This window comes from Corvus hawaiiensis, chromosome 28 (genome assembly GCF_020740725.1).
Source record: "Corvus hawaiiensis isolate bCorHaw1 chromosome 28, bCorHaw1.pri.cur, whole genome shotgun sequence".
Classification (NCBI taxonomy): domain Eukaryota; kingdom Metazoa; phylum Chordata; class Aves; order Passeriformes; family Corvidae; genus Corvus; species Corvus hawaiiensis.
In genome coordinates, this window is record NC_063240.1 from 2,890,667 (window position 1) to 2,904,780 (window position 14,114).

Below are 14,114 nucleotides of genomic sequence, written 5' to 3' on the forward strand. Positions count from 1 at the left end.
CAAGCCAGACGACCCCACCCTCCCAGGGAAAGGAGAGCACGACAGCCCCCCAAGGCTGTACGAGCCAGCCAGACCCCACCCTCCCGGCAGCACAGTCCCTCCGATTCGGGCAGGAGCCTCCGGCCGTGCCGCGGGCGGTGCGGGTGTGGCCGCGCTCCGTCCCGCCCCGCCGGACCCCGGACCCGCCGCGGCCCCGGCTCGGGGGGGCTCGGGGGGGCTCGGGGGGCGGCGCCGCGCGGGCGGGGGCGGGGGTGACGTCAGGCGCTGTCCGCGGTGCTGAGGGAAGATGGCGGCGCGCTAGAGCCGGGCGGCGGCCAGGGCCCCCCGCGCCCCCCGCGCCCCCCGGCACCCACACCGCCGCCATGTCGCTGCTCTGCGTCGGAGGTACCGGGGCACAGGGCACGGGCCGCGGGGACCGGGCGGGGGGCGCGTCCCGCAGCCCCTCTGCTCGGGGCGGGGAGGGGGCAGCGCGGGGCCGGCGGGGCCGGCGGGGCTGAGGGGAGTGTGGGCAGCAGGGGGGCGGGGGGGGTCGTGGGAACGGCTCCATTCACAAGCACCCGGCGCGTGGATTTATGAATGAACCGGCGGGGGCGCGCGCGCGCGGCGCGGGAGCCGGGAGTGGGGGTGGGGGAGGGACGGGGCTGTGGGCGCGCCCTGCCCGCACAGGGATCCCCCCGGAACCCCCCGGGATCCCCCCGAACCCTGACCCTGACTCTAGACCCCTGCCGGGAGGGACGGGGCTCCCCCTGCGCCTCCCCCCGCCCCATGGGGACGGCAGGGGAGGGACGGGACTCCCCCATAACCCTCCCTGGCTCTCCCCCCGCCGCTTCCCACCCCGCCCTGGGAAGGGGGCTCCCCCTGTAACAACTCCCGGGCTTCCCCCATAACCTCCCACCGCCGTGGCGAGGGAGCTCCCCCCATAACTTCCCACTGCCGGGGACGGAGGGGGCTCCCCTATAAGCCCCCCTCGGGCTCCCTCCGTAGCCCTCCCCCGCCGTGGGGAGGGGGATCCCCCCGTGCCGCCCACCCCAGCCGCTCCTGGCTATCAATCTCCAGCTTCCCGCCCCCTCGGAGCCCCCTTTTTCCCACCCCGCCCCCCCCCCCCCCCGCGTCTCTTCCCACACCCCCCTCAAACGCAGACCCCCACGTGCTCACCTCCCAAACACCCCTGCCCGTACACCCTCACCATCCCATCTCTCCCCAAATACCCCCCTAGTCAACCCCCCCAGGACCCCACCCCTCACGCCTATCCTCAGGCACCCCCATCCTGCAGACACAGCCCTCTGCATTCCCAAACACCCCCTCATGAAAAACACCCCATATGTGCCCCCAGCACCCCACATCTATCCCCAACCCCAAAATTCCAACCTCAAGCACCCTCGACCCCTAAAATCCCTCCAACCCCAAACATCATCTTTCCCCATCTATGTATCTCTACATTTTCACTCCCCCAAACAGACCCCATGCACCCCAAATCCCACAATCTCTCCCCACGTCCCTCTGTGAACCCCTAAATACCCACCTCAAATTACACCCCGAGCCCCAGCCCCACCTCCTGCAGCCCCCTATGCCCCTGCAGGTGTTGCCCCACCTGGGCATGGTGATGCTGGTGGAAGCCAGGGCAGCTGGGGGGGTCAGGGTAGGAGCCTGGGGGTCTGGTGCTGGTGTGTTAGGGGATCTGCTGCCCAGTTAGGGGATCTGGTGCTGGTCACCCTATACTGGGATGAACTGGGGGGAGTGCACAGGGAGGGGATCCCCGCACCCAGCACACTGAGCCTTGCCCAGCTCGATGCACAGATGAGTCCTGCTGGCTGGGCCTCAGCCCCGCTGGTCACTCTGGATTGAATGCTCAGTAAGGGAGGAGTAGAAGTCGGAAGGGGATCCCTCTACCCTCTTCCCAAGGCCCTGATGGGGATGGGGTAGCACTTGTGTGTCATGGGGTCATAGGATGGAGGTGGCAGAGTGACATCTGGGACAAGGTGGGGCATAGGGTGTCTGGGATTTCCCCACCCCAGGTGAAATCTGGAGGAATATGGGGCTCTCCTGGTGCTGCCTGAGTTCCTCAGGATGGGGGCTGTGCCCCCTCCCACCCCCTGCCATGTCCTTGTCCTTTAGGTGCTGTCACAGCCCCCTCTCCCCTGGCAGTGTCACAACTGGCATGCCCCCGTGTGCCCCCCAGCCAGCCCTAGATTTGGGGTACCATCCTCTGGCGGGGGGGGCGCCTCTTTACTCCCACGTAAAGGACTGTCACATGTGGTGACACCCTCGGCGGCGCTGGGGGTGGCTGCTGAGAAACAGCTCCGAGTGGGTTGGGGCTTCCCCCAGTGCCCCGTCACCACTCGCTGGTCACGCTTCTCATGCTATTTCTGGGGGTCCCGGGGGCGGGGGTGCCACCCCAGAGCCTCCCCCAAGCTTTCCCTGCCCCTCCTGGGGGGCTGCGGCCACGTGCAGCCCCTGGGGGCTTCGTGCCATGGGGTGTCCCTGGGTGACAGGCACTGGAGTGACCTGGGACTGTGGGGTGAGTGGGGACAGGAGGGGGTGTCTGGAGTGGCGTGAGGCAGACGGACAGATGGACAGGCGGGCGGACGGGCATCCGGAGAGACAGATGGAGAGACGGAGGGACAGATGGATGGAGGGGATGGGAGACGCGAGCACGGAGGCTGAGGGGTGGGTGGAGGGAGTGACAGAGGGGTGGAGGAACAGAGGGAGAGGACAGACAGAGGGGTGGATGGATGGACGGACAGATGGAAGGATGGACAGAGGAGTGCACAGAGGGATGGACAGAGGGTTGGATGGACAGACAGAGGGATGGACAGATAGATGTATCGGGGGATGGACATAGGGATGGGTGTGTGGACAGATAGTGGGGTGGGCGGGCAGAGGCATGGGTGGATGAACAGATAGGGGAGTGGATGGAGAGACAGGTAAATGGGTGGACACACAGGAGACAGACATGGTGGGTGGTGGGGCGGGTAGATGGACAGACAGGTGAATGGATGGATAGACAGAAGATTGGGTGAATGGAGAGGCAGGTAAATGGACAGAGGGGTGGCTGGATGGACAGAGGGGCGGCTGGATGGACAGAGGGGTGAGTGGATGGATGGACAGCAAGAGGGATGACAGATGGATGGGTGGATGGACGGAGGGACGGGTGGGTGGAGAGACAGGTAAATGGACAGACAGCAGGATGGGTGGACAGGGGGTGGATAGGGGGTGGACAGACAGACAGGCTTGTTGTGGCATGCCAACAGCCCAGCCCAGTTTTCCTGCCATTCCCAGTCCAATCTCTGCCAGCTGCCTCCTGCCTCAATTTCCCCAGCTGGTCAATGTCCCCAGAGAGGAGCCAGATCCCCCCAGCCTGGGAAGATCCCAGCTTGTTGGTGTCACACAAGTGTCACACTGTCCTCAACTCCTTGCCTGGGGACTCAGGTAGAATTTAGCCCCAGGGTGGCACCCCAGGACTCGCCACCCCTGTGCTAGCTTTGGGGACCCTTTGATGGGTGTGAGGGCAGCACATCCCGCAGATGGTGACAGCAGGACTTCTCCCTGGCAGGAGATGACAGCCAGGAAAGCCACGTGTTCCCTGGGTAATTGTTTGTTCTTGTCATCTTGGGTATTTTTGGAGCTTTTCCTTCCTCTGCTCTCCCATTCCTTTTTGGAAGCAGCAGCTGGTGAGGAGTAGTGGGTGCCCCTGGGCCCGGAGGAAGGGGATCCCTGTCAGCCACAGGCAGGTTTTGGCTCCAAATGCTCTATTAGAATAGAATAATATCAATTTATAATATGTATCATATAATGTATAAATACCTTATATTTAATTTACATCATTATTACACTCAGTGATGCCAGCCATCCCCAGACAGCCCCCAGGCTCCCAACCTGGTGTCACTCGAGGATCTTTGGGATCCTGGCGCCTTGTGCCACCCCCCAGGTGTGAATTCCCCATCCCTGAGTGCAGCTGCAGCTCCTGGAGCCCTGTGATTCCCTGGGAACATGGCTGCCGGTGACGTGGCTGGTGGCCTTCCTTCGGACAAAAAGCCACCCAGCGTGTCACCCAGCTCTCGGTGGCACAGGGCAGGCAGCCGAGTCCAAGGGTCCCCAGTTGTTTTCCGAGGCGATGATTCCCCCTGCCTCAGTTTCCCCGAGGCCGCTGGTGCCACCTCCCAGCCCTGCCGGGCACGTGGCTCTGGCGGCAGCCCCGCGTCCCCTCCGGCGCTGGTGGCGGCTGATAAGCGGCTGGCGAGTGGCACGTCTCCGAAATCAAATTACCTTTGATGTCGCCAGGGCTATTTTCATCCCTCCTCGGTCACGTTGGTCCTGCACCCGCTGGCACCCGCGTCATTTAGCCGTTCTCCGGGTGCTGTGTCATTCCCTCCCCGCCCGGTCCCCTCCTGGCAGCCCCGAGGACACCCCTCGGCCCCGCCACCCCCCCCGGCATTGGCAGCGTCCCTACCTGGCTGTGCTCAGCTCCTTGTGCCCCCCCCTCCCCCCCCACTGCAGCCAAAAGTTGGGGACTGACCCCTACCCGACTGGGTAAAGCTGGGGGGGGACAGCCAGGACTGGGGGGGTTTTCCCCTGGAGCTGAGCAGGATCGGAGGGCCCCCTGCACACCCCAATGGGCAGGATGGGAACCAGCCCCACAGTGCCCCCGGGGGCAGACAGGGCTGCGGTGCAGTGGCAATGTTTTGGGGCCGTATAAGATTTTGAGGGGCTGTCTCCACCACCCCTGGGGCTGGTTTTGGGCAGGCCCCCGACCCACCAGGTTTCCTGTGGGAAATCCTGGTCAGTGGTTTGGGAGAGCCTTAACCCTGGTCCTGCTGGGCCAGTGCCACCCAACTGGGCCTGGAATGGGGGACAGGGCCCCCCAGACCACAGGTTTTCCCTCTGGATATGGATGGTAACATCATCTGTTTCTCCAAATAAATCCCAAATCAAAAGGGGGGGGGGGGTGGGTGTAACATTCCTTCAGCAGAGGAAGGCTGGTCATTTGGGGTTACAAGCTGTCCCAGAGTAGCAGGTTTTTTGGGGGAGCCTTTGCTCCCCTCTGATGCCCACCTGCATCTCATGTCTGATCCACCACCCTCATTTGGCATTGGGGATCCCAACACTTTTCCCACCTGGCAGCTGGGGGGGGGTGTGGGGGGCAACCAGGACTGGGGTCTTCCCACCCCCTTGACACCCTGGTGGGGATCCCCAACCTTCCCCCAGGGTCTCAGCCTGTTTCTCTTCTCTCCCTTTGTCCCCACAGTTAAAAAGGCCAAGTATGATGGGCCCCAAGGTAAGTGAGACCCCACCTGCCTGCCCACCTGAGGGGAGAGGGTGGGCGGCTCTTGGGCTGGTCGGATGTGGTGGGATCAGGGGAAGGGCTGGGGACGGGGGGCGAGGGGACCCTTAGCTCTGGAGGCATCATTTGGCAAGCTGGGAGGACACACACAGAGATGGGGGTGCCCTGGACAGGCGCGGGGGGCTCACATCCTACCAGCCCTGGATGTAGGATCCGTCCTGGGGCTGGCGTGCTGAGGGAAGCGTGTGTGGGTGGCAGTGGGCAGTGGCGGGGGTTGGGGACACACTGGGGGTCACTTCACCCTCTGCTTGTTCCCACAGAGAAATTTAACACCTACGTGACCCTGAAGGTGCAAAATGTCAAGAGCACGACTATCGCGGTGCGGGGCAACCTGCCCTCCTGGGAGCAGGACTTCATGTTGTGAGTGTCCAGGGGTCCCCTCCAGCTCCCCCATCCCTGCTGCTCCCCTCACCCCCATAAATAACACAGGGAGCCCCCCACTACCCTGACCCCGGGTCTGGGGGGCTCACCTGAGTCCTGGGCCCGAGGGGACAGGTAGAAGCTGGGGTGGTCCCAGAGGGCTGCTGAGAAGGGGTAACCTGGGGGGGCTTAACTTCATGGGGGATGACCTGATACCTTTCCTGTCCCCAGTGAGATCAATCGGCTGGACCTGGGCCTGACTGTGGAGGTGTGGAACAAGGGGCTCATCTGGGACACCATGGTGGGCACGGTGTGGATCCCCCTCCGGACCATCCGGCAGTCCAATGAGGTAGGGAGCCGGGCACAGCCATCTCCCTGCTGAACCCCAAGAGACCTGTGCCACCCCCAGCTGTCCTTTGGGCCAAGCAGAGCCTTCCCCGTTCTGCCTGAGGCCAGACTCTGTGTGCTGGGGTTGTGGGGCCAGGAAAGGGGGGTCTGGGAGCTCTCCTCACTACATTTCCACCCCACAGGAGGGCCCTGGGGAATGGCTCACGCTCGACTCCCAGGTCATCATGACCGACAATGAGATTTCGGGCACCAAGGATCCGACTTTCCACCGCATCCTCCTTGACACCCGCTTTGAGCTGCCGCTGGGTGGGTACCCCATCCCTGGCCCCCAGGCCCGGCCCATGTCCTTCCTTGCCCTCAGCCCCAAGGATGCTCATGAGCCTTGGAGCTGGGGCTGAGGGTCTGATACTGTGGCCCCAAAAGCTCGAGGGCTGTTTTGGGCGAGGTCTGTGCACCAGCTGGGGTCTTTGCCCTCACAGATATCCCTGAGGAGGAGGCCAGGTACTGGGCCAAGAAGCTGGAGCAGCTCAACGCGATGCGGGACCAGGATGATGTGAGTGCAGCCAGGCCTTGGGTGAGGGGGCAGGGGCAGTGCTGCCAGCAGGAGCCCTCACCAGCCCCTCTCTCCCCAGTATGCCTTCCAGGAGGAGCAGGAAAAGCCTCTGCCCGTGCATGGCTCGCAGTGCTGTAAGTGCTGCCCTGTCCCTGCCCCGCTGTGGGACCCCCACACCCTCCTTTCTCCCCAATCCCACACTGAGGAATTTTAAGGGGTGGGCTCCACATCTGCTTTGGGGCATTGGACCCCACCCTAAGTGGGGCTCAGCTTCACCCCATACCCTGTCCCCATCCCCACTCCTGTTGTCCTTCCCGTGTTTGCTGGCGTTCCTTTGCTGTCTCCCTGCTCTGCAGTGGGTGAGCCTTCCTGTGGGTGGAGGGAGCAGGGCATGGGAGCAGTGGGGCTGGTAAGGATGGTCCCCCCGCAGCGAGGGGCAGCAGGCTGGTGATTGGGGGCTGCTGGATGGGGGCCCTGCAGAGGCATTTGGGGTGGCAGCTCAGTTTGTCCCAACCCGTGCCTCAGTTTCCCCTTCTGTAACCACCCCAGGGCCATGCATGGTTCAGTGCCCCTGTGCCCAGCCCCAGGCCCTGTCCCCTGTCAGTGCCACCATGCCTGGCTGTAGCATTGTCCTCAGCCAGGGTCAGTGACACCATGCCCACCCCAGGCACGGTCTCCAGTCCTGGTTGGTGTCACCATGTTCAGGCCCAGGCACTGTCCCAGTGCCAGTGTGCCCCATCCTGGATGCTGTCCCCAGGGCAGTGTCCCCAACCCAGTGTGCCCTCTGGGGAGATGCTGGCTCCTCCCAACCAGCTGCCTCCATCTTTATTATCTCTGCCCCTTTCTTTGTAGGCAACTGGAATTATTTTGGCTGGGGAGAACAGCAGAGTAAGTATCCTGCCCACTCGTCTCTTCCCAGCCTGGGGGTCCCCAGCACATCCCTCTTTGCCTGGCCCAGGGCTCAGGGGACCTGGAGCTCAGGTCTAGCCTGTGGCCTTGTGCCATGACTCTGTACTGGGTGAGGACAGTGTCACCAGGTGCCCTGTCCTGGGCAGGGCTGTCCCCATGGGCTGGTGGGGACATGGCACCATGGGGCTCTGTGCCCTTGGGGTGTCCCAGTGGCAATGAGCAGCTCGGGCTTTGCCTCTGTGGTGGAACATTGATGGGGCAGAGGGAGGGTCCCTGCCCCCGTCCTCTTCCCCCTTCTGTATGTCCCAAATTCCCCCTCCGCCTTCCCCTCATCCCTCCAAACCCTTCCTGCACTGTGAACACGTCAGCTCCCCCCTCACCCTGCCCTGGGCCCACCTCCCCAGCATGGTCCCACAGTGGTGAGGACACAGTGGTGGCATTAAAGGGTCTGTGCAGCGTGGGGGGAAGATTTGGGCCATCCCCTGCCCCACTCACTGTGGCCCCTTGCAGACGATGACCCCGACAGTACCGTGGACGACCGGGACAGTGACTACCGCAGCGAGACCAGCAACAGCATCCCCCCACCCTACTACACCACGTCCCAGCCCAACGCCTCCGTGCACCAGTACCCCATGAGGCACCAGCAGCAGAGCTCCCGCGACTCCTACACTGACTCCATGCAGAGCTACGAGATGGACTACTCGGACCAGGCTCCCATCAGGTAGTGTGGCCACAGCCAGCTCACCCTGGGACCCGCTCTCTCAACCCCCCCCGCAGGTGACAGAGGCCAGCAGGTCCCCAGGGTGACACCAGGGATGGCGCTCCCGGTGCTGTGGGTGACAGAGGGAAGGATGCTGAGGTGAGGAAGAGTGGGGTGGTGCTAGCCCCAACCAAGCCTTTCCTTCTCACTAGGAAGTTTTCAAACTCTTTTGGGTCACTGCCCTCCTCTGTCCTCAGTGGGTTTGGGGCCCCCCACCCCTGGCTGGTCCTGCTGGGAGCTGGACAGTGGGGTGTGGGCTGGCTGGGGACACAGACGTGGCAGAGCCCAGGCCAAAGTGCCAGCCCCATCCAGTGGACAGAGCCTCCCTGCCAGCGTCCCCACGGCAGCAGGGGGTGGCGGGTGGTGGCGGTGTGGCACCTGGGAGCTCGCTGACCATGTTCCTCTCCTCCCCTGGCAGACGCTATGGTAGCGTAGACTCTGCCGCAAACGGACGCAGCGACGCTGAGTCCGGTTCTGAGTCGAGCAGGCGGACCAGCCGCCAGCCTTCCCTTGAGAGCAGGCGGTCCCTAGACCTATCGGATAGGTGGGTCGCTACCTGTGCCGTGTGCCGTGTGCCGTCGCAGAGTGCTGTGGTCGGTCCTTGCAGCCATGGTGAGGCCAACACCAGTCCTGGCAAGGGCGGCCTTGTGCCACGCTCCCCGCCCCGGATCGGCCTGCTACAGGGACAGCATTGGGATGCTCCAGGTGTCCCCCCAGCCCTGTGGTGTTCCTTCTTGCTGCTGCACCCCACTTCATGGGGTGACATCCCAGCATCCTGGTCCCGCTTGCTGGCACTGCGACTGTCTGGCAGCACTGCTGCTCGTTCCTTGTCGTGCCAGCGGGTGTGGGACTGGGCCCTTGGGGACTCAAATGCCACCCCCTGTTCCTGGTCACCTGCCAGGGTGTGCCTGTCTGGGCAAAAGCCTCATGCAGTGATTTGGGATCCTGCAATGTGCCAAGGGCCCCTCTCCCAGCTCTGGCCAGGATCAGGATGGGGAGGTGTGGGGTTTCCAGGTGTGAGCTGTGTCTCCTGTATCCCTGTGCCCCAAATGCTCCTTCCTAAGGTACCTGGATAATGCCAGTACCCCTCCCAGCTGGGACTAGCCTGAGCCATCCCCCAGCACTCTCTTCCCTGCCGTGTCCCCTGGCTTCCCACAGCCTGGCTCAGCCACTCTGGGCTCTGCCCATCCCAGCCCCTCCTCTTTGTCCCCTCACACAGCCCCTGAGCCCTGGCTGCCAGTGCTGGAGACGTGGTGTCGGCCTCTTCCTCGGCATGTCCCTGTCCTGTCTGCATGTCTGCTTCTGTCAGCCTGTCCCCACGGAGCCATGGGGCTGCCCTGTCCCTGGCAGCCTCCCGGGGCACAGGGCCCCTGTGGGCCCCCCAGTGCAGGCAGCTGTGAGAGGAGGGGCCTGGAAGAGCTGGGGGGCACATGGGGTGGGGGAAGGGGTCTGGCCTGGCAGGAAGAGTGGAGAGGGGAGCCTCGGGTAGGGATGGTGTTAAGAGGAGTGAGGGGGTTGAGGGGGTGTCCTGGGGTGGGGGTGCCTGGGAGGGCTGCAGGGAGCACTGAGACGTCAGGGTAGAGGTTGGGTGACAGATCTGTGTGTCGGGGGCAGGACAGGGTGTCCGGCAGCAGCAGGAGGCAGGATCTGGCTGGGGGTGCTGCTGCCCCCACCCCTGGCTGGGGTGAGCCTAGGGGACAGACACTGTCACCCCCATCCCCACTCTCAGCCCAGGCGCAGGCAGGGAGGTCAGACCCTGCAAGTGCACCTGCTTGAGGGGCTGCTTCCAGCCCAAGGATTCTCCTGGTTCTGTGCCTTCGGCTCCCAGGTTGAGGAGCCCAATGCTCCCGATGGGAGCTGCACATCCTCCTGCCCCTGGTGCGGGGCCCTGGGGCTCTGCCTGGGGTGACACGGACCCACGGGAGCCCTGTCCTTGTGTCCCCTCGCCCCTCAGCCCCACAGGGAGCAGCCGCTACGCCTCGTCGGCCGAGCTGAGCCAGGGCAGCTCCCAGCTGAGCGAGGACTTCGAGAATGAGAGCCTGAGGGACTCGGAGCTGGACGAGAGGGACGGGGACTCCTACCACTCCTGCCACAGCTCCGTCAGCTACCGCAAGGACTCGCCGCGCTGGGAGGAGGAGGATGATGATGATCTCTACCTGGAGGAGGAGGAGGAAGAGTTCATTGAGGACTACAGCGAGACTGAGGAAGGCTACCCCAAGGAGGAGGAACTGGAGGAGGAGGAGGAGGAACTGCGGGAGCAGGACACCTATGAACCCCCTGAGCATGAAACATACCCACCACCACAGAAACCCCTGCCACAGCAGCAGCAGCAGCAACAGGTCCCGCAGCAGCAACAGCAGCAGCAGCCACCCCAGCTGGTCCCACAGCAGAAGCCTCAGCAACAGGAAAAGAAGGAGGAGAGGAAAGAGGAGAGGAAGGAGGAGAAGGACATCTCTGCCCCCCAGGAAGCCCCTGAGGCCCTCCAGGCCCAGCGGGCAGAGGAGGAAGTTCCCATGCAAGAGGCAGCCCCGGAGACTGAGCCCCCAAAACCAGCTGAGAGGTAGGAGGGGGGAGCTGGGCTGTGGTGTCCCTGGGATGGCACTGTGCCTGGAGGCACTGAGGATGCTCTGGAGGTGGCTCAGGGATGGTGCTGGTGCTTGGCGCAGGACCAGGGACCTTCTATTATGTCTGGAGCTTTGCCAGGTGCCTGAGCCATGGGGGAAGCCCACCTTGTGCTACCCAGGCAAGAGCCAGCACCCTGGGCACTGCCCTGGCCCAGCCACCCCCTATGCTAAGCATGGCTAAAGCTGCTGGGGCTCCAGGGCTGCAGGTTCGTAACCTGGGACGAACCTGGGGCTGGGGGAATGGGGTCTCGGGGCTGTGATTCCTCTCCTCTGGCACAGGCTCTTGGCACCCTGGGTGGAGCTTGGTCAGAGGAGGAGATTTCCTTCATGGGAGTCAATCCTCTCCCTAGGCCTGGAAAAAGCTCATCCATGGCCTCCTGTGCTGTACAGGTGAATTAATTGGTGGTCAGGTTCCTGGTGCAGCATGGGAATGATTCCTATCTTGGGGACAGAGGATTCAAATATCATTATTGACCATTTCCATTTTCAGTGAGTGTCACTCCTCTGTGCAGAGGTGAACTGTGATGGGCTCTTTCAGCCTTTTGTTTAGTTTAAATTACAGACCAGGAATGGGGAATCTCTAATTTAAAACAGTGTGTAATGAGTTGTTTTTAAAAGAAATGGATATTTAAGCCCAAGACCTGGCAGGAGCCTCAGGTCATGTCTGCCTGCAGTGTCCACTGGGCAGGGGGCTCAGGGGGTCCTGTGCTAGGATTTGGGGACCGTGGACTAGTGCTGGGGACTGTGGATTGTGCTGGGAACCCCAGCTTGTGTTGGGACCCCCAGATTAGCACTAAGGGCCTCAGATTAGCACTGATGACCCCAGAGTAGCACTGGGGACTGTGGATTAGTGCTGGGAACCACAGGTTAATGCTGGGGATCCCTGGTTAGCACTGAGGATCCCAGATTAGCAGACAAAGCCCCCCAGGTTTGGGCAGGTTCATCTCCTGAGCACCCCATGGCCTCTTCCTAGCGTGGTTCTGGGCTCCTCTCTCCAGTGTCACATCACACCAGGCTCTCCAGGAGACTGGTATGTTTGGAGGATTTCTTTTCTTTTCCTCCATGTCTTGATTTTGTAGGAGAGGGGAAAAAACCCCACAACATCCAGCATGTCCAGGCAGAATTTTCCCTGGGCTTGGAACCACCGGCGTGTTGGGTGCTCTTTGCCCCAGGAAGTGGCCAGAGGATGTTGTGCTGGGGAGGTGGGGGGCAAGGGATGTTTAAATTCACACGCTTGTGTCACCAACTGTCCCCTGGGTGTCACTTGAGTGCCCAGGGCAGGGTCTCCTGAGGGTGGGAAAGCTTCTGGCTTCTCCCTGGCATCCTGCCCTGATTGTGCTGCCCTTTGCAGCGGGACCTGCTGCCTTTTCAGGTCCTTCCTGGTACCAAGAGGGGGTTTTGCCATGGCCACGCTGTCTCAAGGCCCATCAGGATCCCCAAATTACAGCCTCAGGCCTGCTGGGGGTGTGGGGGCTGCTCCCCCCTCCCTGGTGCCATGCTGGAAGGTGACAGGGGGTGTGTGTGCTTGCAGGGAGCCAGCAGAAGAGGAGGTGCAGGACCCCAAAGCACGAGCCAAAGCCAACTGGCTGAGAGCCTTCAACAAGGTCTGCATGCAGCTGCAGGAGGTGAGGACCCCCTGGCCACCGCTGCGGCCCCGGGCTGGGGGCACGGCCCCTTTCCACACCTGGGCAGCTTCCAGGGACATCCACGGACCTGGGGGTACCAACAGTGGTGGCCCACAACCCCATTCCCACCAAGTGGGACATCCTGGAGGGGCCGGGAGTGCTGAGGACCCCCCGTGTGTGCTGCATGCGTGTGCTGGTGCGAGCCCCCCGCCCTCTCCCCTCTGTTGAGTTGACAATATTTTGTTTTGTTTTTAGACTCCATCCTCCATCTTTTCTTTTTGTTTTGGCTCTGGATTCGCTCCCCGGGGTCTCGATCCCCCTCCCCACCGCTTCTCTTTTCAGTTGTCCACCACCATGGCCCTTGCACCCGCGTCTCCCCTTCCTGCAGGGAAGGGATGTAGGCTGCCTGCAGGTAAGCATGTCCACCTGGCACCTCCCAGCCACATGTGTGCCTTCCCTGTGTGTGTGTGTGTGTGCAGGGATTGCCCATGAAGGAGGGGCAATGGTCTCTCTCCGCCCTTCTCCTCCAAAATAATCCCCTCCCTGCAGGGGAGGTGGCACTGCTGGATGATCCCTGGACACACACCCTCTTCCATGTGCTCTAGCTTTTCCCTGCTCTTCTTTCCAACTGCTGTGGGTCCCTGAGGACCTGCTGAGCCTGTATGATGCTTCTCCAATCCCACAAGCCCCGAATTTTCGCACAGTGTAACCATCCCCCTGCTTTGCCAGCCTCAGCCCCTCCGCTGAAGCCCACCCACTGCTCACCCAGCTCGGCCTCCTGAAGATATTTATTCCCAGTGCCAGCTCTTCGCTGGGAAGAGCCCCCTTGGTTTTGGAACACACTTTTCTCTGCCCACCCTGCTCATCCTTCCGTGCTCCTGCGGTGCTGTGAGCACTCACTGCCCTGGGGGGCTGTCCCCATGCTGGTGGCTCCTGCTGTGCCCTGACACTGTCCCTTGTTTTCCAGGCCCGCGGGGAAGGTGATGAAAAATCCCTGTGGTTCAAAGGCGGGTGAGTACAAGGGGAAGCTGGGTACACTCTGCCCCCCGGGATCTCAGCCCCCTCCTCATTAGGATGTGATTCATGAGCTCAGCAGTGAGCTTGTGTGGGGAAGGGTTGCTGAGCTGTGGGCAGGCAGGGAGGCCAGATTTTTGGAGCTGAATTTTAGGGCTGGTCAGTGCTTTTGGAGCAGCCAGCAGACATGACATCGCTCTGTGACCCCAAGAGCTGCTGCCAAGGGGGAGAGCGAGGAGGTGAGTTGGGATGGGGATGAGGTGGGGTGGCAACTCCTGCTTCCCTCATGGAGCGGTGTCATGGGCAATCCTGAACGTCTCACCTGGACAGGCTGGAGGTCTCAGTCCTGTCTTGCCCTTGCAGACATGCCCTCTGCCATGGACCTGGGCAGAGCCTGGTAGGTTGCCTGAGAACCCCCAGATCACTCCAGGGATTTCTTCCCGACAGGGCTGTGAGGTGCTGTTCCTGCCTTGGGTTCCCTTGCAGCAGAACTCGAGGCTCACCTGCTCAGTGCTCCCCTTTGGGGTCCCAGAGGGAACCCCAGCTCCCCAGCCTCACGCTGCAAAGCCAAAGCTGACTA

The 14,114-nt window shown here is 62.5% G+C and overlaps 1 protein-coding gene across 21 annotated transcripts in view; it reads left to right on the plus strand.

The window, feature by feature from the left end:
- The first annotated feature begins 263 nt into the window (after nucleotides 1–263).
- UNC13A (unc-13 homolog A) overlaps nucleotides 264–14,114 on the plus strand; it is a 39,244-nt gene continuing 25,393 nt past the window's right edge. For 14 of the 21 annotated variants that reach the window (XR_007200178.1, XM_048287766.1, XM_048287768.1 and 11 more), the window contains exons 1-13: nucleotides 3,542–3,587; nucleotides 5,246–5,275; nucleotides 5,602–5,701; nucleotides 5,933–6,050; nucleotides 6,232–6,355; nucleotides 6,529–6,602; nucleotides 6,682–6,736; nucleotides 7,455–7,490; nucleotides 8,022–8,232; nucleotides 8,690–8,815; nucleotides 10,226–10,831; nucleotides 12,427–12,520; nucleotides 13,488–13,531. Coding sequence is in view for 20 of the 21 variants with exons in the window: in XM_048287766.1 (XP_048143723.1) it covers nucleotides 3,557–3,587; nucleotides 5,246–5,275; nucleotides 5,602–5,701; nucleotides 5,933–6,050; nucleotides 6,232–6,355; nucleotides 6,529–6,602; nucleotides 6,682–6,736; nucleotides 7,455–7,490; nucleotides 8,022–8,232; nucleotides 8,690–8,815; nucleotides 10,226–10,831; nucleotides 12,427–12,520; nucleotides 13,488–13,531 (1,649 nt within the window). In the remaining variant the exon portion in view is untranslated. Of the gene's footprint in view, nucleotides 385–3,541; nucleotides 3,588–5,245; nucleotides 5,276–5,601; nucleotides 5,702–5,932; nucleotides 6,051–6,231; nucleotides 6,356–6,528; nucleotides 6,603–6,681; nucleotides 6,737–7,454; nucleotides 7,491–8,021; nucleotides 8,233–8,689; nucleotides 8,816–10,225; nucleotides 10,832–12,426; nucleotides 12,521–13,487; nucleotides 13,532–14,114 lie in introns of those variants that run through there. The other 7 variants (XM_048287782.1, XM_048287783.1, XM_048287784.1 and 4 more) reach the window with 4 other exon arrangements.